This window comes from Opisthocomus hoazin, chromosome 1, assembly GCF_030867145.1.
Source record: "Opisthocomus hoazin isolate bOpiHoa1 chromosome 1, bOpiHoa1.hap1, whole genome shotgun sequence".
Taxonomy (NCBI): Eukaryota; Metazoa; Chordata; class Aves; order Opisthocomiformes; family Opisthocomidae; genus Opisthocomus; species Opisthocomus hoazin.
This window is the reverse complement of record NC_134414.1, coordinates 144,418,202-144,444,250: the sequence shown is the minus strand read 5'-3', so window position 1 is coordinate 144,444,250 and position 26,049 is coordinate 144,418,202. Positions and strand designations below refer to the sequence as shown.

Here is a 26,049-nt window from a genome sequence, read left to right as displayed (position 1 = left end):
CGTCTCTTTCTGCGAGTGTATTTAGGCAGCCTGTGCTTCTTTGCGAGGATGCCAGCTCAGATGCTTCCCGCCCTTCAGCACCTACCACAATTACTTCCGACTCCCATGCTTTTTATCTGGGGTTTTTGAACCCAGATCACTCTGCTAATCCGTTCTGCGGCAGAGCCCACACGCAGCGGAGCTGTCACGTCCAAGGAGGTGGAAAAATGGCATGCGGATGGAAATCGGCACCAGGAGAGGGTGCTGCCACGAAAAGACCTTGCTTCTCTGAAAAGAACATCCACTGAAGCCTTGTGTCTCACTCGAGCCCTTCTCTGAGGTGACCTGTGCCTGTGGGTATAAGAGAGGCCACTGTGCCTTCACCTTTCTGTTTCTACAAAGAATCTGTTTCCTTTCCTTTTCCAAAATGAGGACTAGTAATCGCAACCGTTGCTTTCTGTGTATAAGGCTTATTAATTCAGCTTCTCCCATCATTCTGCTGTAGCCCAAAATGACAAGACTTTAAATCACCTGTCCTTCTCTGAAATAAAAATAATTTTTAAGATTACCTTACCCTAATATTTGATATGTATATGAACACATATATACGTATCATTTAATTAATACATTTTTCTTTTTTTTTTTTTGTTAGGAAATTTCTGCAACACCAGCCTGATTCTCACCCAAAGGTTTTTCTTTCCCTCACTTTAAAAACTTTCCATAACAGTGTTCCCAGTTCTGCAAGGCAGCTATATGGAAACCACGTCCTTCAATTGCCTGATTAATTGTTCTGAAGAGTTTTAGGTTTGTGACTGAAATCAGTCACAGCTTTTCCCTGAAGAATATTTTAGATGAAAGTTGATGTTTCCTTATTTTAAATATTTGTGCCAATGCACTTTCATGCAGTTGCAGAAACTAAGCAAGACTGAGTTTTAGTACAAAAGCGAAATATTTCAGAAAGATCAAAACATAACATTCTGATATTTTTGGAAGAGGTACACTTTCATTTTTTGTACTTTTTAAAAATAGCTTTGGAACACATTTCAAAAGGGCTTATATTACAAAAAGCTTTGAAAATCAAAAAAATCTAAATCAAACTGAAACACAGATTTTGTCAAAATTGTACCTTTTGAATCAAAACTGCTTTCTCTACATTTTACTACAGGAAGTTTTCATTCCATGTCAGAAGGAAAAAAATCTGAGAATCGCAGCTTTCTCTTAAATGGAAAACCTGGTTTCTACTCACCTTCACCCTATCCTCTTTATGCAGACTGGGGTTAGAAGAGGAAGCCTTTCAAAGTGTATTAAGCGATTAAGCCCTCCATTCCTTGTAGAATCATGGATTTATACAAGCTGCCTCTTTCAAAATTCCCCATTTGGCTTCATATCATAGACCCTTTTCATTTTGCCAAGGGTAGTTCCTCATACTTCCGTGGCTAAAATGTGAGTTTATTCAGTTCTGGTATGGATGATATGCACGACTGAAACCCCTTTGGTCTTCTGAAAAATTCCACTCATGAGCCCAGAGCAAGCAGGAGCAACGCTGTGCTCTTCTGCACAGCTTCTGTGCAGACCAGTATATAGAACAGGACATACTAACCACAAGTTGTTGTGGCCACTCTGCAAACGTAATCTGCCCCTAGGGCCCCAGGTATCACAGCTCCTATTCGCCTTGTGAATCTCTAGAACTCGTGGAAATACTTTGGGCTCAAGCATGAAAATTATCTAATTCTCTCATATCTGTGAAAAACTTACTCATTAAAACTTCTAAAGTTTAACTGTGCTGTCAAGCGCTCACAGAATGTTTTGCATTAATGGAAAATCTAGCGTAGAAATGAACAATGGCATGTTTTATGTAAATGAAGTATTCAGAATGTAAAAAATTGATGTTATTGTTGATGGATCAATACAACTTATTGAATCAGTAGAGGTAAAGATAAGGTCCGAGTCCCTCGCATTATAACTTCTGCAGTGTTACATAAGCAAGTGTAGCTAGATGAAGTCTAGTGGCTTACTAATGCAAGCCAACACTGCAAAAATATGTCTGTATGCCACATCTACTAATGGCAATTTCAGGTTTTGGGACGTTGCAGCAAGGTGCAAGTTGTGCGGTAAATTCTGTAGCTTGTCTTGAGTTTCAGTCTCCTCTTTCTGATTTTTATGTGCAAGTTCAGGGCCAGATTGACTATCAGTAAAAAGATCTCTTTTCAATACGTATCCTAGATAACTTGGTGATTTAGCTTTGCACAAATCCTCTGTAGTTCAGATAACATTTCTGCTTTCCGTTTCCTTCTCCTGTTTCTTACTTATGCCCAGGCCATGGATTCTGCTCTGTACCTCAATAGCTGGAAGTAGTTTGAGGATAACCTGAAATGCATCTCTGTGGTGAAGCATGATGCAGAGGACTTGGAAGGAAAAAGGGGTCAGAGCACAATACTGTTCAGACTGGAAAATTGAGGTCTGGAAACACTAAGACTGCATTCACACAGCTTCTGTTCTAAAGGGATTTAGGATACCTAAGTAAGTCTGGAGAAACGGTAGAACCTCTAATAGGGAATAAAAAAGATCTATGGATAAATATAACATTGAGGGGCAGGCTCAGCATGACTTTTCTGAAACCAAATCCTGACCTGCAGTCAGCAACCAGGACCTGGCAGCCACTTCCCTGGGGAGCGGGAGCTGACTCCCAGTGGGATGGGGAGGAGAAATGGATAAAACTCGTGGGTTGAGATAAAGACAATTTAATAAAACAACCAAGGAAATACTAATACTACTACTACTAATAAAAATAATAATAATAATGAATATGCAAACCAAACTATATACAATTTTCTCACCACCTGATGACCAATTCGCAGTCAGTCCCTAAGCAGCAATCACAGAACCCAGAACTCACATTTTCTTGCAAACTTCAGAAGAAGACCGAACTTCTGGAAAAGTTTGAACTCCTGGACAAGAGAGGATTCAAACTCATGGAAACAAGAAAGAAAGATGGCTTCCTGCCCCCGAGCCCATCTCCATTCCTAGACTGAACATGATGTCCATGGCATGGAATATTTCCACTGGCTAGCATGGGCTGGCTGCCTGGCTGTGCTCCCTCCCAGCTCCTGCACACCAGCTCATCCGCTGAATATGGGACATTGGAAAAAAAGTCCTTGATTTCATAGCAACAACTGAAATAGTCAGTGTTATCAACATTCTTCTCGTACTAAATCCAAACCACAGCAGCTACTGGGAGGAAAATGAACTCTGTCTGAGCTGAAACCACAACATCTGCCTATCTAGAAACTTCTCTGAAGGATTCAATGAACACGCAGACAGTGGGGGTCCAACTGATACAACCTACTTGGATTTCCAAAGGGCCGGGCACGGTCCCTTAACAAAGGCTCATAGAAAATAAGCTCCCATAAGAAAGGCGATTTTATGGTTCCTCTCATTAATTGGTTAAAACAGAAAAAAACAAAGAGAGTCTGTGCAATTGAGAAGATGGTAGGGAAATGGAGGTAAACAGAGAAAGGACAAAGTTTGCTGATGAGACTAAAACATTCAGGGTAACGGTGTTAAATTCAGCCAAAGTAGAGCTATCCGCAAAGAGTTTGAGAAGGGCCTTAGGACATTGAATACACCGTTGCCAAATAACATGTGGTGATGTCTGCAACTACAAAATGATCCACATGGCAAAAAAAATGCTAAATCTATGTGAGCAGTACTGGGTATGAATGACGTTTCAGGAAATAAGTCTTGTAATTAGATAGTTTGTAAAAGTGTCTGTTCAGTTTAGTGCTCAGGAACAGTCAAGTTAGGAAACAAAACGCCAGGCACTAGTAGCAAAAGAAACAGAGGAAAAAAAGCAAATTAAAACTAAACATAGCGACATGCATTTGGAGAGTTTTGTGCAGCTCACGTCTCCATCAAGGATGATGAAGTTTATGGAGCTGTTTTTATATTAAGACTAAAAAGGTTATCTATCTTCATCAGGAAAAAGCAGATGGCTGACAGAGGGTTCAACAGTGGTCTGTAAAATCACAAGTGACATAGAGGCGATGAATATTCTGATCTTCGTTTGTGTTTACAGCCTCACAGTATCAGAAGAAGGGAGCACGATGTGAAATTTTCAAGTGGCTAGTTTGAAATAAAGCAAAACTATGTATCTTTCCACAAAACAGAGCTAAATTGTGGAACACATTAGCACAAGATCCTACAGACGACCAGTTTTACAAAGGGGATCAAGGAACAATGAAAATAAGGGAACAAAAATCCACAAAGAACCATCAAGCCTAAAGGATCCATCTTTCAGGAAACTGCTGTGGTACAAACCCTTGAGGCAAAAAGATCGTATCAGGGAAGTGCCCCACGTGCCTATTCTGTTCTTGTTCCTCTCCTGCAGGCATCGTTCTTGTCGGCTGTCAGAGAGGGCATATTGAATTAAACGGACCCTTGGCCTGACCCAGCATGGTTGTTCCTGCGTTGTGGTTGTAATCTGAAGATAATTCGTCATGAACAGATTGAATTGCTCTCATGAGCACTGAGCAGAAGGTCGCCGATGACGAACTGCATCTGTCTGATGCTTCTTTGCTGCCCTCTCCGCCTCCTGTTTTTCACTCCGTCCTTCTTGTCTCCTAAATAGCCACTCGGACACCACTGCTCACATGAACTTTCATTTCAGGTAGCGCCATTTGCCTGTGTTTCTTCGGAATCCAAATTTTTGTAAGTCCATTAAATAGCTCTTTCTTACCTGGCCGAAGAGCGGCAGGAACAGAGATCTTCTTACGTTTGTGTAACCAATCTCCGGCACTGTACAAGACAGAATAACTCACGTACATGACTGGCCCCTGATGTTTATTCTCTTGCCTCCAGGCGCTGATCTCTCTCTCCCCAGGCGCAGACTCTTTTCAGTGATGCCCAGCGACAGGACAAGAGGCAATGGGCACAAACTGAAGCACAGGAAGTTCCGTCTGAACATGAGGAAGAACTTCTTCCCTCTGAGGGTGACAGAGCACTGGAACAGGCTGCCCAGGGAGGTGGTGGAGTCTCCTTCTCTGAAGATATTCAAGACCCGCCTGGACAAGGTCCTGTGCAGCCTGCTCTGGGTGACCCTGCTTTGGCAGGAGGTTGGACTGGGTGACCCACAGAGGTCCCTTCCAACCCCTACCATTCTGTGATTCTTTGACTGTGATCACTGCAGAGCCGCAGTGCCCTGTGGCATCTGGGTGCAATGGCCAGCTGAGGAGCGCAGAGCCAAGGAGGTGCTGCTACACGTGTCTCAGCAGAGCTGGTGAGCAGGGGGAGGCCCCGCATCCCCGCCGTGGAACATCTGGCGGTCCTGGCCAGCTCCAGATGAACAGGGTTGCGTGGGCCCCTCCTGCCTACGCTGCCAGTGCTGCCGGGCTTGGCACAAGTCCTGCTCGTGGCGGTGGAAGGTGGAAGGCCTGGGGAGCGAAGGCCTGGGGAGCGAAGGCCCGTGGAGGGAAGGCCTGGGGAGCGAAGGCCTGGGGAGGGAAGGTCCGTGGAGGGAAGGCCTGGGGAGCGAAGGCCAGCCTTGCAGCGAGGGAGCTAGCAGGCTCGGCGCTGGGACGGATGAGCCGCGAGGTGTCGGTGTGTCAGACGGCTCGGACGGGAGGAGGAGGAAATGAGTCAGAGACCGAAAACGATGAGTTTCTGACCGCGCGTTAAGGCAGGGGGGGTGAGGAGAACGCGTCGCCCTCCGTGGAAATGACAGGGAGAGCATTCAGCTGTCCCCGCCCGGCGGGCGCGGCGCCTGGTGTGGGGCCACTCGAGGGCCGAGCCGCTGCGGGTAGGTGCGGGCTGCGGGGGTGGCTCCCACCGGCCCCGGGCCCGGCCGCGGCGGGGGCGCTGCCGGTGCTTCCCCAGGGCGGGGGGCGAGGCAGGGGCCCGCCCATCCTCTCCCCGCTCCGCTCCTCCCCTCCCCGCCGCGCCGGGAGGTGCGAGTGCCGCCCTCGCCCGCTGATGCAATCGGAGCCCGCAAGCGGCGGCGGCGGAGCGTCCGGTCCCCGAGCCCGCGCAGCGCGCCGCCGCCCGAGCCGCACCCGGGGCCGGGCAGTGCGAGAGCCCGCTCGGCCCGGCGCCTGGCAGCATGATGAAGGTAAGCGGGGTGGGGTGCCCTGCCGACGTCCCCCCCCTCTGGTCCGTCCGTCCGTCCGTCCGTCGGTCGGTCGGTCCCGCGGGGGATGCGGGGCAGCCCGCGGGTTTTAGCGCCGCTGCGGTTGCCGTTTGCGCTTCGCGAAGGAGATCCCTGCCCCGGCGGGGTTTGCTGCCCCAGGCTCGGGAGCGGGATGCGGGCGCGGTCCTGCCGCTGCTCCTTCGTTGCACGTGTGGAAGAGCAGTAGCGAGTCGGGAGGGAGAAGGGGGAAGGGAAGGTGTATCCTTTCCTCGGGGGGCTGGGGGCAGAGATATCTTACTGTTTATTTGTAACGTGGGACTCTTAATGATTAAAAAGAAAAAAGCTGCAAAGGGTATGGTCTCCTGGCGCGCATTGTGCCTTTTCGTGCCTGTGAGTTTATTATAGGTCTTACATCTGCCGTTGTACTAAAATAGACTATGGGTGAAACCCAGTAATGTGCATTTAGAGGTTTTGAGTAATTTCAGAATTTAACTTTAAATAACAGGAGTTGTCGGCAGTGAACACTAACGTGAGGGATGAGCATCTGCGGGAGCTATCCTTTCGCAAATGTTTATGTTCCGCTGCTTAGCGAGGCTGATCTGGGGATTGAAAAGAAGCCTTCCGTTTCAAGACAAAAGGGCATGGAGGTGGCACGGGTGCTTTTCAGATAGATTGAGGGAGCATCACAGCAGCTTCATACCCTGTGGAACAGCTGCCGTGAGAATGATTCTTGGGTTTTGAAGAAGGTCTGTGCTGGGCTGGCTGTGGACTTCACAGCTGCAGCCTGATGCCAAAGTTAACAGCTGAGGAAAAACAGGACTGAGTTATTTGCTCTCCTTGGGCAACTGTAACAGATGGAATACGGGCACACAGGTATGGGACTGGCTGGTGTCTGCCTCCCCAGCTCCTCTCTGCCGCCTGTAACAAGTGTTACTCTCATCCCATCCTAGGTCTCATCAACGTTGCTCTCTCTTGGGTGGGTCTAGCAGTGGTGCAGGTGTTACTGATGATGGCAGGACTAGAACGGGGGAGAGCCTTGGGGGGAGCCTCAGGAGGGTCTGGTTTGTCCCATTTGCACTCTCCGCAGCCGGAGAGCGGCAGGCCAGCCATGGCAGACAGCTGATCTGAAGCTGCTCAGGGAGAACACCCGAGCAGCTGCTCCCAGCCAGAATGCTTAGGGACAGAATGGAGGTGTGTCAAGGAGTGAGACTGTCACGTTTTACATCAGTTTTGATGTACCTGTTGTGTGTCTAGGAAAGAGGACATGACCCTACTCCCTGCAGTGTTACCCGGCACCTGGCAGTAATGCCCTGGTATGCCCATGCAAAAAACAGGTAGCGGGCAAGCCATAGACCTCCCTGCCTGTTTACTCAAAGCAGTGCTAACATCTCATTGGGTTATTCTCACCTGCTCAAAACCTAACTTTGCTTTGTATTTTTACAGCATGAAGCAATAGCTGCAGCAGTAAAGGTGACTCTTGTCACTTGCGAGTGGTGTAGCCTTGGGCGAATCTGTTCTGAGCCCTCTACCCTTGATTTGCCTCCTTTGTTCGGACTGTAAGCTCTTCAGGGTTATGGCTGTCACTGTGTATTTGTAGAGCATGTAGCAAAGGTGCAGAAAGTTACCATTTGATTATCATGATACTTATGCAAAACCAAGTAAATTTATAGAGGTATCAGTAAGCAACAGCATTATTACAGCTCCTTATCCATTCATCTCCCCATTCATCATTTCCTGCTTTTAGTCACAACCCTCCCTTTCTCCTTGAACCATTTCCAGCCCAACCTCAAACCTCTCTTTTTGGCCTGTTTAAAGGAATGTTATGTGTAAGAAATTAACTGTCCCTCTGGTTTCTGCAGTCCTGCCTTGTCCACCTATTGCACTGCTTGTTACTAGCAGAGGCCTAGCACTCCTAGCATTGTATGACCCACTGAATATTCTGATTTTTTCCAATGGAAACTGAGTATTGAGATCTGCTGCAAAGTCATAGATAAAAAAGAAGATTGCAAAATCATAAAATAGCTCTAACACAGCTGAGATCTTGCTAAACCTGTCTATAGGCCATATCCTTGGTTTAATTAGATAGATGAAAATAAATAAAACGGAATTCAGTAGTGATGAATTTATCCCTGGGAGGGCAATGTTAGGAAAGGCGGTAAATCAGCTCATTAGTTGTTTAAGCGCTCAGTTACTCCGAATTGGTTCAGCCATTTTAAAATTGTGTGGACATTTTAAAACTTGATGTGGGTATGCTAAAGAATCAGAACGGACATTATTGTCATTACTTCCTTATATTATGCCATTTTCTTAAATTAATAATCATAGCTGAATGTATCGCACACTGCAGATTATCAATAGGTTTGAAGCCAGGACCTTCGGTGTTAGAATGAAGGAGCTAAGGGGTAAATTCTGTTCAGAAAATTTGCACAGTTAGTCTTCTGAGGCTAGTCCACGTGAGGACTAGCACCTTCATGTCACCACAGTGACATATGATGTACTCCACAGTGCTAGATAAGCTCATCAGAGACGTCTATGAGCTCAAGCCACTTGATACTGACTGTGGCTTTTGATAATGAAATGTGGGGATCCAGCTGCCACGATGGCTGTGAAGTAGAGATTAAGTGCACAACCTTCATCTTGAGTGTCTGAATTTTGGTGAAAATTGGGCATAGATCAAAGCAGTGTGTGACCCTAATTTGTTATTCATAGTCACTTGCACGCTTGCAACTTGATACCTCCAGTTCTTACATTGGATGAAGTGAACGGGTGGTCCCATTTACCTTGGAAAAAATTTCATTACTTTATGACTTTAGACATTAAAGGGACAGGTAATATTACCTCATAAAATAGAGCACCTGTTGTAGAGAGGCAATTTAGCAAATATTACCATGTGCTATCGCAGATGAAAATCCAGTGTTCTGCTTACAGAAAGGCCTAATCTTGCCCTTTGGGGTGTATATCAACTGGTCCAAAGAAGTTAATATGAACTAAATAATTGAAGCTATCTTTAAAATGGTCAAGAAGTTTTTCCTGTCTGCCTTTTTGTGTCTTTGCCTATAGTTTATTACTGTTTTTACGAACTGATGTCATAATAACCTTCCAACGGAGTTACTCATTTACTTTCTTCCCTTGAGGTCTGCAGTTTGTTCCAAGTTTTATTTTAGAGTATACCTGATGCATTAATGAAGTGCAGCATATGACTTCTCAGTAGGTACACAGCTATTGTTAATTCAGTTTGCCTGTTAGAGCATTTCACACAATACTTGATAAAACCACTCTTAGTAAGCACAGAAAATATATTGGTTTTCCTGGTATATGAATAGGGTTTAATTCCACAAGGTTCTGATTGTATTAATTTCCAGCAGCATTTGGAGAGACCAGTGCTACACAAGTCATGTCTGCTGGTTTAATTTTATTTAGACTGTTGGGACTTGTTTCACTTCTGTAATAAATGCTTGAACTTGCCTTACCCTTACTGAGGAAGCTGGGGCTGTTCAGTCTGGAGAAGAGGAGGCTCAGAGGGGACCTTATTGCTCTCTACAACTACCTGAAAGGAGGTTGTATTGAAGTGGGTGTTGGTCTCTTCTCCCAGGTAACTAGCGAGAGGACAAGAGGCAATGGCCTCAAGTTGCATCAGGGGAGGTTTAGATTAGATATTAGGAAAAATTTCTTTACTGAAAGAGTGGTCAGACATTGGACCAGGCTGCCCAGGGAGGTGGTGGAGTCCCCATCCCTGGAGGTGTTCAAAAGAAGTGTAGATGTGGCACTTCGGGACGTGGTTTAGTAGACACGGTGGTGTTGGGTGGATCATTGGACCTGATGATCTTAGAGGTCTTTTCCAACCTATGATTCTATGGGAATGAACTTTTTTAAACTTTGACACTGGGAGGCTGAGGGAACAGGGTTTGTTCAGTCTGGAGAAGAGGAGGCTTTGAGGTGACATAGTAGCAGCCTTCCAAAATCTAGAGTAAAATCAAGGAGAAGGGGCTAGGCTCAGCAATGATGTGTGGTAGGAAGACAACAGACAGTGGCATAAATTGAAACAAAAAATGTTCAGACTGCGATTAACAAAAAAATTCTCCCCACAAGGACAGTCAGGCAGTGGAATGGGTTGCCAAGAGAGGCTGTGCAGTCTCCATCCTTGGGAACTCTCAAGACTGGATAAAGCCTGGAGAAATCTGGTCTGAGCTCAAAACTGGCCCTGCTTTGAGCGGGAGGTTGGACTAGAGACCTCCTGCGGCCACCTTCAGCCTGGATTTTCCTATGGTCCTGGAAAAAAGCTTATGAACTAAGATTTTTTTTTTTTAGATTTTTTTTTTTCCCCACATCCAGTCTTAGTCTTTGACATGGTAGTGTGGATCAGTACATGTTTGTCCAGAGCTCTGCTTGTTTTTAACAGTACAAAGAACTCTGTGCAATGATGGTCTTTAAAATCACCGTTATAGGCAGATTTCTTTGCAGAAGCTAATTTCTTTAACATGTCAGTACAGTAGTAATATTTTGTCTTGTGTGTTATCTCAAGGAACTTCAAGCGCTTAACAGAAGATGTTGAACAGTAATGTTGGTGCAAGTCTTTTCACAAGAATGCTGTTTTATTTGGACCCTTTGTTTGTCGGGGATGGGGGGGGGGGTGTTTGGGGTTTTGGAGAGGGGGTGATTGTTTCCACACAACACCCCTCAAGCACCATGTTGCTTTAATTACCTTTTTTGGATCCATGGTAAGATTTGTCAATACTCAGCGCCTTCCCTCCAAGTACTGTACTTTCTTTCCCCATCCACATCAGAGAGCCAAGCTAGTACTTTTTCTCATAATCAGAATACATCCTGGTTTTGCTAGGCTTTTTTTGTTTTTTCTTATCGTGTATTTTAAGAATAATTTGTTAAACAAGTATCTTTGTGCCAGTAGGCACTGGCCGTGGGGAGGGAAGAGGTAAGTCAAAACTCCTAGGGAAATTACTACTGTCAAGGGAAACTTAAGGGGATATCTTGGGGAATCAAAAGTCTTTTCTTAAGGTTGGGTTTTTCGTAATTCTTCTGGCTTTTTAGAAAAATAAGAGCTTCTTGTTGGTTTTGAAATGAATTCACAAGGTCTTCTTTTTACTTTTTTTTCACTTCTTTTCGATGCAACTGACTGGAAGTAAAGTTCAATGCATTGTTAGCATTCTTACAAGTTTTGAAAACGTTCTGTCTAGTAGCTTTCACTTCTGTAATATTTGATGCTACATTTTCTGAATGGTGTGATTTTTGATAGATGGGAAATAAAACACTGGTAAAACTGTAAGAAACACTGAAAAAAAAAGATACTTAATTTTCTGGAATGTAAACTTTAAATTACTGTATCTTAAATATAATTTATAAATATACTATACAGAATTTCCTATTCTACTCTTACAACAAAATTAGTAGTTCACAAGGTTTCGTACAACTGCACATCATCATGCAACTCATTAAAAATTGCATAAAGTCCACTTAAAATCAGCAGTAATGGTGTAAGTTCTGTCGATGCATCGAGTTTCTCACCCTCCAGTAAAATAAAGGAAATTCTTAATCAAAACAATATGGGGAAGAAAACTTTGTAGCAAATTGTAATGCTTGGGGTATGCTCAACGTATTTAGCAGGCTAGCGCTTAAGTAAGTTTCTTACCAGATGCAAGATGCAGGTTTTATTTCCCTGATTTTGAGGAAACAAGTGGAGAGATGAAGTTTTTGATCCTGGATGAATAAAAAAGTCTATTTTTTAAGTAGGATTTACAGTTTTAAAACATTCAGAAATACTATAAGAATTTTTGAGAACAGGACATCAAGTTTTATTAACATTGTCGAATTATCAAGGTCACAGTCAGTGATAGTGTTAAGGGTCAAAACTGCAAGTTCTTCTGAATCCTGCCCTATACTGAGGCAGTGCCTACTCACAAACTGGAAAAAAAACAGCCCTTTCTAGTTGCTAGAAAGTATTGCCTGAATTATAGAGGGTGAAAGCTATAAAAATGAATAGTTGTGTGCTAGCAGAAAAGTGTAATGTGAGCTGAGTTTGTTCCATACACAACATGAAGTAGTAGTTAGAGCATGGGGTATTACAGCACAGTGACTACACAGCCACAATTTTTGTCATAGCTGTACAGCTGTGTACACACATGCATGCACACAGAAATAAAACCAGTATTTTATTTACATGCCTGCATATTTGAGGCATTTGTCCATCATGAGTATATAACTTGCTTTTTAAGCAAGTGTGGTGGTTAGATATGCTGTAACATATTTATATGTGCATGGGAACTAAATTGCAAACACTGCCTTGAACTGGATTAACTGTCTTTGAAAACAGAAGTGCAGTCTGAGAGACAAATGAATCAGTTTCCCATGCTGGGAAGTGTTTTGTTTCTGTAACCATAAAGCAAGTCCATTGGGTTGTTTGACTGTATTTGGTTCAATTCAGTTTTTCTTCTTTCTATATCCTTCTAACACAGCTGAGCTTTTTTCTAAATCTGATCTTGTGCTGTGGTCCAGTCCATGGCCTAGGCTTCGTCCTCAGCATTACACAGTGCTTTATAGAATACAAAGATGATTCTGTAGTCTATGCTTTTTTTTCATATTGACAGGTGTCTGTACCATCAGAATAGCTTATTTTTTGAATATTATCTTTTGCCTTTCAACACCTTTTTGAGATGATTTTTGGCATTTACAGGTTGATTCTCTTCTTGACATCTGGAGATAGAAATTCAGTAACATCAGCATTCCTTTCTGGTTCTCTGTTGAGCTGAAAATGCTGCATTTACAATTGTTTCCTTTTTGATCATCTTTTAAGTGGTTTTGCTGTAGTCAGCAATATTTTCATCATCTCATTTGGGCAAAACGTTTATTGCAAGATACGTGTAAAGCTATTGTTCAGTCCTGTCGTTTCCAGGTGAACCGGATTTCAACAAATGAGATCCAGTTCTAAACTGTTTTAAGATGCTTCTCAGCTTCATAAATTCAGAAATGACAGAGATATTCTAGTAAAGAGCATTGATATTCATGTGGGATGAAGCTGGGCAAAACCCTTGGTTCATGAGTATGTTATAAAGAAGTCATTTGTCAATTTAGATTCATTGAGCTGAGCAGGGCTGGTTGATTATTGATACAGACGTTGCGCTGTAAGAGGACAAGCCTACCTTACTTGTCATAAGCCTGTTTATTATCTACGTTATTAGTCCCACTTCTTCGTATGTCAAAGTTATCATTTTTCTAAAAGAAACTGTATCAATCTTAATTGCAATGACCTTTTACCAGGCTATAATTTTGGCAAACGGACTCTGATTGCTTTGAATGCTTAACGTGTTCTTAATGCTGACACCTCTACAAATACCTAGTCTGCGACCATACTTTTTCAAGGCCACTTTTAATGTGCTGAGTGCTATTTTGCTTTCAAATTCCCTGGGCAGAATCCAGTTTGCTCTGAACACTGTCAACAAATGATAGGGGATTTCATATGAAGGGCTTGCTCACAGCGTATTTAAAGAGGACACATAGGGTACCTTTAGTCAACATCCAAAATTTTGGAGTGTTATAATGTGTGATTTTTCCCTGTTTTAGAGTTGTTACACAGTTGAATATATACTAGATAGGTGGAGTATCTGACTTTGTCGCTAGTTTAAAAGATTTTACCTCTTTTGAGCAGACCTTATCAAGAAAAGCAGTTTCTTGTAGCTGTTGTCTTGGTGTTTTTCTACATTAAAGGGAGTAATGTGTGATACTGTAGTTGTGCTCTGCTTTTCTTGTCTTATTAGTAAGCGTCCATGGGATTATTTACATTTGCTTGGTGTGGTGGATTGTGCTTACTGCCTTTTATAGCACCTGCTGAACCTCATAAAGATTGTAAAGCAAGAGAAGTTCCTAGCATATTCTGAGCTGGATGTCTATCACGCAAATACATCCCCTCTCTGTAGTTTGTTGTTAATTTGAACAAGAACACAAACATCGTCATAGGTGCTGTCTTCAAAGAGGTGCTAAGGATTTTTCCTGCAGGTTAGCTTTGCTCCTAGTGCCCTTTACACGAAGAGGAAAGCTTCAAATTCCTTTCTACTTTGTTGAATTGTGTCCAGTTAAATCAAATTAAGGCAGTGTTTGAGCACACAGCAAAAGACATGTCACAAGCATAAAACCCAGGCTTTGGTAAAAGCCGAGGAGAGATCTCCCATTACTTCAAACCAATTATGCCAGTCTTAAAACCCACTGGAGCTAGTATAGGCAGGTCTTCAGCAGCCATTGCCTGTGTCCTGTTGTGCAAGAAGCTTGCATAGAGCTTAGCTGCAAGTGGAGGGCACAGCCAAAACCACATAAATCATTTACACGTGTTCTTTTTCCTCAAGAAGAACTGTAATGGATCTGATGAGTATGCCTCTATAAGGAAGGGGAGCTATAGATTCAGTTCCTGGTGAGATGTACACACCCTATTCTGGCATCTGTCAGCCTCCCAGTGACTTCTCCGAAGCAGCTGCCAACCAGCGTGAGGTACGCCAAAGGGACAATCTAAGGTTCAGTTTCCTGGCTGTAGAAGAGACAGATATTTCTACCTTCCTTCATTTAGGTGCTGCTGTCACTGTAGACCCAGTATTAATTTTCAAGGCTTTCAGGTATTACAGTGAGAAGATTCATTTAAAGCTTATAAATAATGAAGTTTTCAGTTCTTTGTCTGGAACAAACAGCAAAATAACTGCAAGCATCACACAGATCAGCCCACCATCAGAATTCAAGAGAAAGGACAGTATTTGCAACACCACTAGACAAAGCTTGCTGTCTTTATTTATTTGTTTTTTTCTTCCCTGGCTTGCATCACCCGTTTAATGAGAGGTACTAGATCACTCAATCCACTGTAAGCCTTGAGAGCTCAAGTCTGTGCTCTTCTGCAGCACTGTGGCCAAATCTCGAGGCAGAAGTCATATCTAGGTGTATACAGCTCTGCCTGTGTGCAAAAAAGAGGGACTGTGCTCAGCCATTTGAAAAAACGAACACAGTAGAGAAGCACGTTGATAAGGAGTACTCCTCTGACTAGTCAGGCAGACTGACCCCGCGGTACTGAGCCCATTCAGATCCCCAGGTCAGACAGCTGCTGCCGTGCTCTATCTGCTTCATCTGTTGGACACTTAACAGCTAAACAAAGCGCTTGGGAAAGCGGGGAGCAGGCAATAGCTGCACTAACAGCCTAACGCAATTCAGAAAATTGTGCTTCTTGTGCTTGTGCACCAGTGGCATTTGATACTCGGTGATGAATTAAACAGGCCATGCAAAGTTATCAGGGCTAGATGTGGTATCAAGCCAGCATATGCCTGCCCTTTACAGACCAGCAACCACATGCACAGTTGCATAATGTTTTATTGTACTTAGTGTTATTCGAGAGCCAGCTGTGTAAGTTACTGTTTTATTATCTCTAATGGGACTGGTAGGATTTCTGGCAAAAAAAGTAACTCCTTTCTCCTCCAAAAGACTTTTTCTTTTTTTTTTTTCTTCTCCCAGAGCTTTTGTTTTCAGTGTGTGATTCATCATTGCTCAGCGACTTATGTAAACCTTTATTCCAGAGCAAAATGAACTTAAATGGGACACGGTTTAAGCACTCTGAGAACAGCTACAAATGACCCCTTACACAGGCCAGTGATTCAGGCCTGACCTTGTGTTTCTTCTGGTTCCAGTTATCAAGGAGTTTGCAAACAGGAGTATGCCTTTAAATACAGGTTTTCTTCTGCTAGGTCTTGTCTTTCAGCATGTCAGTTCTCATTTTAGAATCCACCACTGTGCTGTGGTTTTTGTTGTTTGTTTTTTTTTTTTTAGCCTAGGAGTCTACAATGATTTATTTAAACTGCAGAAGCCTTGGTCTCCTGCACTAAATTGTCTGCTTCCAGTTCTAAACCCATAGTAACTCTTCAGACAATGATTTTATTTGTTTCTTCTCTGTATGCGTTCATGTTATTCAAATTATCATTTGGTAATTGCATCAAGCCACTTGCCTTGTTCATCAGCTGCAGGATCTGTGTATAGTTCCCACCATCAGGGAATTTCACTAATAATTTTTAAGCTGTATTTTCTGCATCTTTAAATCATATCTGTACTTTACCTGTGCAGCTGTGTCAGAATAAAACATATAGCCAGTATAACTGAATCCCTGAGGAAAACAAGTAGAATAATTTTTATTGTGCTTAGGCTTGTCTTTGCTGGTATAACAATGCAGTTAAAAATGCATGCCATCTCTGGTTAACTTTACTGTAGAATCTTAAAGTGTTAATTTAGTACCTGGCATTATAGAACACATGAGCAAAGAGGAGTGTTAGAGAAAGTGTAATGAACATAAGCTTCCTTGTGGTAAACAGCAGAGCCCTTTTACAGTGGTAGGGGAAAGTATTTAATAGCATTTATACCCTTTGTTGTTTCCAGATTGATGTAAAAGGTCTCATATCAGTGAGAACGAGGCCTAACACAATAAAACCATGGTGACTTTCAGAGTTTTCATTTATTCTGTTTAAGTAATAACCATATCACATAGCCATAAGACACTATCTAGTTAGAAAACAGGCTGATGAATTTATAGGTCAACTAGATCCAGCTGGTTGCTTTAACATGTTTTCCTTTATGCCATTCTAGCAAACAATGCACTTGTTAAAACCTAATTAATGCTAGAGCGGACAAACAAACCAACAAAAGAGGCACTTAGAGGCACTGTTCATAGGAGTTATAGATGGAAGAGCTCCATTAGGTCATCTGCCTATTCCCCTAATAGTAGGAGGCTGTTTTCCTCAATCAGAAGGGAAGAGTCCGTGAACTGAGCAAGAGGGTAAGGACAGAGGAAATGGCACTGGCGTGTGACAGAGCAACAAGAGGGTCAGACAAAGGAAAACAAACAAGAACAGTTTGAGCAGTGGGCTTAGAAATCAAGGTTAAGCACATTGCATTTGGAGGTCATTCACGAAGAGGATTTCTTTAGCGTACTTGCCTATTTCTGTAAAGAAAATAGGAAGGGGGATTGTATGGTTGTGCAGGAAATTTATGAAGACAGCACTATTGAGTAAAAGGACACCATACAGAGATGTACAGCTGCTTTGTGTTCTGTATTGGATGAGACTGGTGGTAGGATTTCCATATTTTTCAGTTGGGAAGGATCACATGTTAGACTCCATATTGTATGAGTGTATTTCACAGCTGATGTTGTAAATTTTTTTAAATATCTGGCAAAATAATTTTAGCCTGAAGCTGAATAGATCCCTGGTGAGGTTCTCCTTAGTCAGCTACCACAAATTAATCTGTTTTCTATTTCTGATGAACTCTTGTCTTCTCTTTAACCTTCTTGGTAATCCAGTTTGTCAAGCACACGTTCTTTTTTGGATTTTGGAAGCCGTTATCCTTCACCTTGCCTAGTCTTGCTACCTTTCAGGTGAACTGACACAAGCTATTTTGTACAACAGATTAGGCATTACTGAACTCATTCAAATACTAGTTTAAGCACCGAGTCAAAAAATTTACATTATTTCATAGAGATGTTTCTCACCTGAGTGCTGACTGCAATAACTTTACTTTGGCAACATTGTCCTGCATTTATTTAATCTTGTAAAACCAACTTGGTCTGCTTTTAGAGTAGTGCTATAGCTATAAATGTTACTAAACATGAATCTTGGATGGGCTAACTGAATATTTCCATTTCTTTATGTCCTCTGTTTTAAGGTTTTTCTAACCAATAAGTTGTGCTTATATAATCTGAATTGTCTTTCATTTAAATGTAATAAAAACAGTGATACCTGTTTCAAGAGAAGCATATTTCAGTTTCATTCAAACTACTTAAATAGCCTTAAATTAAACCAAATAAACTGCTCAAGCCAGCAGATAAGTGCCTTGCACAGTCTTTTGGACTTATTTAATGATAATGTATTTAAAAACAACCCTACTTCATGCAATGCAGCTATCTTAGGTAAAGAAACTCTTGTATATCCTAAGCCCTGATGCTTTTACTCTGATGCAAAATGATCATTAAATAATGTGGAAGCTTTCTTTTTCTGCTATGCTAGTTGTTTTGTATTTTTCTTTATTGTATGCTGTTATTACACTGCCTCACTGTTTAACCAACAGTAGTGCTGGCTCAAGGTTGAGCAAGCAGCCACAGTAAGGTGACAATGCCCAACTGACAAGGCATCAGCACAGGTATAAGGTGGGTAAATGTAGCCTTAAAGAAATGTATTGGAAGTGCAGAAATCAACACAAATGAGAAATCCGTGCATACATTGAGGTGTATCATTGGAGCTGCTCTGAGATTTGTGCTGTACATGTTCTTTAAATTCATTATTGAGATTGTCAAGCCAATTCATGGAGAGTGTTTCAATCTGAGAAACAAAGACACCTCAAAGATCTCTGTTTGGCTTGGTAAGTGATTAGAAATGCAATTTAAGAATTAGTCTTCTTGCTCCTTCTGTCTTGATTTCGAAAAGAGTAGGTTTAAAAGGAGTTGTGTGGATAAGGTGTGCCATGCTGTCACGTAAATGACCAAGCCTGGTGAACGTACTTGCATGGTAACACACACATGTGTATGTTCATGTCGACATACATACATACAGTATAAAGGCAGTATTAAAATATTTTTATATCATGCAGCAGCTCCCATGACAGCTGAGGTAAACATGCCTGGCTGTTAGATTCCATAAATGAGCTTCCTGAGCTCTAGAATTCTTTAATAAATGTCATTAAGTAAATATCTTTTTAGTTGATATTAAAAATAGTATTACATGTCTCAGCCCTGCAGTAATATTCAGAATTTCTCTCTCAGCCTGATGGCGGGTGGATTTTTTTTTTTTTTAAAGTGATGAACATCATTACAGTTTTTTTCTGCAGATGCATCTTTTATGTGGTGTGGCTGCCAAACTGTATTAACATTTTCTAGGGGCAGATGAAAACTGTTTTGAAGTCATGGAAGTGTTTTATATGACTGTAGCAAGACACAGAATATGTGGCTTTTGTGTATGTTAGATTCTATTTTATACCTGGTACAGAAGGACAACTCTGATTTGTATGGCTTTGAATGCCGAAGTACCTGTCATCTCACACTTTATTTGGCTTGCCTGTAGGCAGTCCCATAGTATAAGTCATGTAATTGAATTTATTGATCTGCTAGATTCCTGGAATCTGATAAGTATTCTAATTTCATTATCCTTGCAGTGTAAATTAGAGCATGAAATATATCTCAGACACTTAGTAGCCAGAAGCAAGCATGGAGAGAAAGCAGTAAAACACTGCTTTATCTTGGAGAAATGTCTCTGAAAGGACTTTCTTCATTGAAACTGTTTTTCATATGACTTGTGATGGAGAGGAAACTCCCGCTCCATCTTTGCTGGGGCCTGATGACTGCTGCAAGATTATCTTGATTTTAAGTTTCTCTCCATAGCAGGAGACAGGGTTGCCACAGTAGAAGGAGCTATATGCAGCCACAGCTGTGTATCTCTGGCTTGTTTGCTTCTTCAGGTTCTTGTCCTCCGTGAATAACCAACACCTGCCGACAAAGCACTGTCTACAATTCTTTCATGGGCATGAAACTGAGTTTTGTGTTGTTCCCTGTCACTGGTGGTACTCTAACCAGGGCACTGGTGCTGTTGATGAAATTCTCAATCAGAGTGGAGACATCAGAGCTGCCTGTGGGCTGGCTTGGGTAAACACACACTGGTGAAACCAAAAAGATGACTAAGGAGTTTGTGAAACTTCAGATCTTGAGTTGTTGTGAAAAGCGTCCAATAAGATTTCCTAGCTGAAAGTGTGAATTCTGTAGAAATTATTTGCAAGATATTTCTTTACTCCTGTCTTGCACTAGGGAAAGATTTCTGTTCCTCAGTGGTGAGAAGAGCTATTAAACAGGGAAAATTAAGCACAGGGAAAGTAAGCACAGAAAGGATTAAAGAATTAGATTTCTTTGAAAAAGGGTGACAAAGCATAAGGCATATAGAGGTAACTGCAAATTTTTTTTTTGAGAACTGGTGCCATGTTTTTTATTAAATAATGTCATGGATCATAGGTTAAAGTGCAGTTTGCAGCTTAAGTTTACAGTGATGAAGGTTCTGAAAATCTTCAGTTGCTATTTCATAACTGAGGATGAGCCTATGGGATAATGGGTTAGGTAAAACCTAAGAACAGCAGTTTGACAAAGGATCTGGTAGAATCACAGTTTATAGAAGAGGTAATCTCAAACGAGAACAAAGATGTTGGTGCTACCACTGGTAGCACCACTGGTGCTACACCAAGGGTGAGGGCACAGGAAAAACTAAGCCAGATTCATGTAGTATAGGAACTCTAGGGAGTTTGGGCAGGAGATGGGCCTATTTCTGCAGCAGAAGGTCCTTCCAGTTGAAGGGCAAGTGATCTGACTGCGTAAAAGAGGTAGATTCCCTGTTTTGAAGAAGCTGTGAGATGCATGAGGATACTCTAGAAGATGAACATTACTAGGGGCATGGCAACATGGTAATAGTGAAGTTGATTGGCTGCTGTTGCAGGTCAATATTTTGCCTACAAGGTGTCATGCCTTCAACAGAATAGCCATCAGAGAAGTTGTGTCAAAGACAGCAGGGAAAGCCAAGAGGCATTGATTGGAGCGTCCTGATGCTAAAAGATGTAAAAACCACATATGTCTAGTACAGTCTGAGGTCCAAATGCAGGAGTTAAGTGTTCAGGTTTGGGAAAGGTCCAGCAGAAGTGCAGGTGACAACTACCAAGTATAAAATTTCCAGAAGTGCTGATAAGTGTTACACACACAATGGTCCTTCACATGTTGGGAGGAGGCGAAGTCCCCTATGGCTTATGTCATTTTTATATGAAAGATAGATTGGAAGTAAGTATTAATATGAAGGAGGACTATGATCTGACAGAGCATATTGTGATCATTTTTGTAAATGCTAAAGAATTTGTAATAGTTATTGTAACATTAAGATAATCTATAAAAGCAAAGACAAAATTACTCATCACCAGGTCTTTGTTTTAGTGGGGTTTCTCAGTGATACAATGACATATAAACCCCATTTTTCAATAAAATTTAATCTAGTGTAATGCTTTACACTTTTTTTCTCATACAGGCTTTGTAAGGATAAAATCAATGTGCAATTTCAATGTTTTTGAAGGGAAAACTGAAATACTGCCCTATTTCCAATTTAGAAAAAGCAGATACGTATACCATAAAGAAAATGTTGTTAGTTCTACACCACAACATAAGAAATACTGTCACGCTTGTGTAGTTGCATAGCAACTTGATACAGACTGGAGTGACTTTTGAGAAGGCATTGACCCAGTGGCTCAAATGTATCGTTAGGATAACATCAGTGTTTTAATGGATGCAGTTTTAAATCTACCATGCTATTAAACACAAAGGGCAAATTTATGCTTGGCGTATCTCCCTTGGCGATGTTGGCACTAAACCAGGGAGTAATTTCCCCTATTGCATTTAACAACATGTTTCAGATTTAAAAGCCATGGAGCCATTAAAATATGACTCCATCAATTAGAAAGTAATTGTGGTATGTCTTTCTAGTGCTCAGGGATTAACTCAATTTAATCTCAGTGTGGTTAACAAAGGCAGTTAGCTACTTGCTTTAAATATGAGTTAAATCTGTAAAACGTAATGACTTCATGGAAAGCAGGATTGGCCCCACAGCGTATGCTCAAAAAATGGGCTGTTGACTTCATTGAGTTCAGTGGGAACCTTGAGCTGAATGGCAACCTGATGGAGTCCCTGAGAGCTGTTCCTGTAGGTCGTCCACACTTGAAATTCACGTACAAGTTCTCTATCTTTTAAAAGCTCATGAAAGAGAATATTAGACTATATCCAGCTTTGGTCCTCTCTGTGTTGGTGCCAACACTTGCCTTAGGGCAATTTCATAAAGCAGAGACGGGAAGAAACTGAAGCATAATGGTGGAGTATTTGTCAGTATTTGCTGTCACCAGTAGCGATTGTTAGAAAATCCAACTTTGCATACTAGATATTAGACAAAAGCCAGCAACGGAGCTGGAGCTGCTTGAGAAATTCTTGCTTTGCAGTCGGCAGTTACCATCCTGTTAGCTGGTACCCAGCATGCTCTCCGTCCTAATTCGCTACAGCGTAAAGAAAAATCAGTTGGCGTAATTTCGTCTGCAGGATACTTAAATATTATAAACTGATGGTGTCGCGAAGGTCTACTGGGATTTTACCGCTGAATTTGGAAGTATTAGAAGAATTGCAGGGGAAGCAAGGACCTATTATACAGGGCTTAGTTCAGACTGTCCCTCAGTTTGGGTAGTACTTTAGTCCTGCTAAGCTCTGACACTGAATGCCATTGAACAGATTCTACTAGAAAGGCTTTCTGGAAAAAGAAACCCTAAGCATTAAAGCAAATAAAGCATATTTTTAATAAGGTTTTAAGGGAAAACATATTGGTATGTTGTAAAGGGCTTTGTGATTTCTCTCAGCAGATCCTCCTTTCGTTCACAGGAAGGAGCCTGTAGCTGTGACTGCATGTCTGGCTGTAGAGGGTTAGAAAAAAAGAGGAAGAGAAGGGTTAAAGCTGATGGTGAGAGAAGGCAGGAGGGATGCTGGGGCCTCCCCGGGGAGAGGAAGCAAGATCTGCTGTGGCTGGGAGTTTGCTTTTTCTTTTGTTGGTAGCAAGCCTGCTAGCTGTTAGAGGCCCACTGAAGAGACTGCTTCCCTCCCTGCCCCCCTATCTACTGTATCCCCAAGATCTGCAAAAAGGGTAAAAAAAAATCATGTTCTTTGCCTTGCATGCGTCATGCTCCACAGCCTGTGAGCCATGCAGCCCCAGTCCTGGCCCCACAGGACAGTGGCTGCTGCAGGACTGGTGCTGGTGTCTCCATGGCACTGCCATCCACCCTGCACCCTGCAGCCCTCCTTGAAGGGAGTGGCGCGGCAGTTTGCGCGGCAGTGTGCGCAGGCAGGGCGTGCAGGGAAGGAGGAGGCTCCCGAGGCAAGCTCAGGCAACTCATCTGCAGGAAGGATGCCCAGCCATGGCACCCTGCTGTCAGAAGGCTGCTTCTTCCCTGCTGGTCAGAAAGGAAGCCTCAACCCAGACTGAGGTCCCTAGAAAGCACACAGCTGTCCAGGCCTCTGGCTACAGTGAGTGCCACCAGCTAGTGCTAGAAACGGACAACAGCAAAGGGAATATCTGCATAAGGTGCGACCAGGTGGACTATCTACTCTGACTGGTGGCAGAGCTAAGAGAAGAGGTAGATAGGCTACGGAGCATCAGGGAAGCCGAGCAGGAGATCAACTGGTGGAGCCATGCCCTGACAACCCAGGAGTCTACCCAGGAACAACCTGTAAAAAAGGCCTGGGACCAAAGGGCACTAGTAACCTCCCCCCATCGGGCTGAAGGAAGGGACGCAAAGGAAAACAGTGAGTGGAAGCGAGTCCGCAATCAGGGCAGGAGGCGAACCCTTCCCTTGCCCACCACATCTCCACAGGTGTCTCTGCATAATAGGTATGAGGCTCTAGATGTGGAGGACAGGACAGTGGATGGTGCAGGGATTGACCCATCCACATCGGAGGAGGCACAAAGATCAGAAGGACCTCCCTCTCGTATTACTACCAGCTCCACAAGGAGGAAGAGATGAGTCATAGTTGTAGGAGACTCCCAGCTGAGGGGAACAGAGGGTCCGATATGCCGGGCAGACCCTCCTCTCAGGGAATTCTGTTGCCTCCCAGGAGCACGGGTCAAAGACATTGCTAGGAAACTTCCTAGACTTGTCCAACCCTCAGACTATTATCCTCTACTGCTCTTCCACGTGGGTGCGGACAAAGTTGCAGTAAGTAGCCTGAGGGTAATTAAAAAAGAATTCAAAGCCCTAGGACGATTAGTAAAGGAATCTGGAGCACAGGTTATCTTTCCATCGCTCCTTCCAGTGGGCAGAGATGTTGAGCGACATAGGCAGACTCAGTCTGTTAACACATGGCTCCGTGACTGGTGTCACCGCCACAACTTTGGGTTCTTTGACCATGGGACGACATACACAGCACCAAGCTTGCTGGCATCAAATGGGAGCCAGCTTTCTCAAAGGGGGAAGAGGATCTTTGCCCAGGAGCTCGCGGGGCTCATTGACAGGGCTTTAAACTAGAGGTGAAGGGCGAAGGGGAACCTGTCAGGCTTGCCAGCAACAGGCTAGGGGAGGATACACAATGGTTAGAGGGATGGGGGGCTAGTAGGAGCCCTCAACCCATTGCCCAGCAGCATGCGAGGGACACTGCAGCAATGTGGAAGTCTTGCAGAAGGGAGCTGGAGGCGCCTGAGGTATCAGGTGCCAACAAGAAAATACCCATGAAGCACCTCAAGGGAAAAAAGAGGTGCTCTGCTATGAAGGTAACGAGGCTGACAGCTCAGATGAATGCCTCTATACAAACGCACGCAGCATGGGAAACAAACAGGAGGAGTTGGAAGCAATCGTGCTGCTGGAAAGCTACGACCTGATTGCCATCACGGAAACTTGGTGGGATGAATCCCAGGACTGGAATGTAGCTCTTGATGGCTACAGGCTGTTCAGAAGGGACAGGCGAGGAAGGAGGGGCGGGGGCGTTGCCCTTTACATCAAGAAAACACTGCAGAGTGAAGAGCTGTCCCTGAAGAATAACCATGAGCAGGTCGAAAGCTTATGGGTAAGAATCGGAGAGAGGCAACAAAGGGAACCTAGTGGTTGGTGTCTACTACAGGCCGCCAGATCAAGAGGAGCTGACATACAAAGCGTTCTTCCTCCAACTCCAGGAGGCTTTGCGCTCGCAGGCTCTCATCCTACTGGAGGACTTCAACCACCCCGACATCTGCTGGGAAAGCAACACGGCAAGCTGTAGGCAATCCAGCAGGTTCCTAGAATGCATTGAGGACAACTTCTTAAGCCAGGTAATAAGCACCCCTACCCGAGGGGATGCAATACTAGACCTGGTGGTCACCAATGTGAGTGAGCTCATTGGGGATGTCAAGATCGGAGGTAGCCTGGGCTGCAGTGACCACGCGCTGGTGGAACTAATGCTACTGAGGGAAATGGGAATAATGAAGAGCATAGTCAGGACCCTAAATTTTAGGAGGGCAAATTTCCAGCTCTTCAAGGAGATAGTCAGAAGGACTCCCTGGGAAACGGTCCTCAGGGACAGGGGAACAGAACAGAGCTGGCAGGTCTTTAAGGATGTATTCCAGAGAGTGCAAGAGCTCTCGATCCCCAAGTGTAAGAAGTCGGGCAGAGAAGGGAAGAGACCGGCATGGCTGAGGCAAGAGACGCTGGTCAAACTAAGGAAGAAGAGGGAACTGCACAGGCAGTGGAAGCAGGGACTGGCTTCCTGGGAAGAGTATAGGGAAGCTGCCCGGTTGTGTAGGGATGGGGTCAGGAAGGCCAAGGCACAGCTGGAGCTGAACTTGGCAAGGGATGCAAAAAATAACAAGAAGGGCTTCTACAGGTATGTCAGCCGGAAAAAGATGGTCAAAGAAAGCGTACCCCGCCGCTCACAAGCGAGACCGGCAAACTGGCAACAGCAGATGAGGAGAAAGCTGAGGTACTCAACAACTTTTTTGCCTCAGTCTTCACTGGCAACCTCTCTCCTCACCGCTCCCGAGTGGATGGCATGAAGGAGACCAGGAGGGTAAAATCCCTCCAGCTGTAAGTGAAGACCAGGTTCGGGACCTCCTGAAGAACCTAAACGTACAGAAGTCCATGGGACCTGATGAGATGCATCCCAGAGTCCTGAGGGAACTGGATGATGTAGTTGTCAAGCCACTCTCCATGATATTTGAAAAGTCATGGCAGTCAGGGGAAGGCCCAGTGACTGGAAAAAGGGAAACATTGTGCTCCTTTTCAAAAAGGGTAGAAAGGAAGACCCTGGGAACTACCGACCTGTCAGCCTCACCTCTGTGCCTAGGAGGATCATGGAACAGATCCTCCTAGAAGATATGCTAAGGCACATGGAGGCCAGGGAGGTGATTCGAGACAGC

General features: G+C 43.5%; 1 protein-coding gene across 2 annotated transcripts in view; it reads left to right on the top strand.

Moving 5' to 3' along the window:
- The first annotated feature begins 5,988 nt into the window (after positions 1-5,988).
- Positions 5,989-26,049, top strand: part of BCAT1 (branched chain amino acid transaminase 1) — a 75,475-nt gene continuing 55,414 nt past the window's right edge. For both annotated transcript variants that reach the window (XM_075439896.1, XM_075439905.1), the window contains exon 1: positions 5,989-6,082. In XM_075439896.1, the coding sequence (XP_075296011.1) occupies positions 6,074-6,082 (9 nt within the window). In that variant the 5' untranslated portion in view covers positions 5,989-6,073. The remainder of the gene's footprint in view (positions 6,083-26,049) is intronic.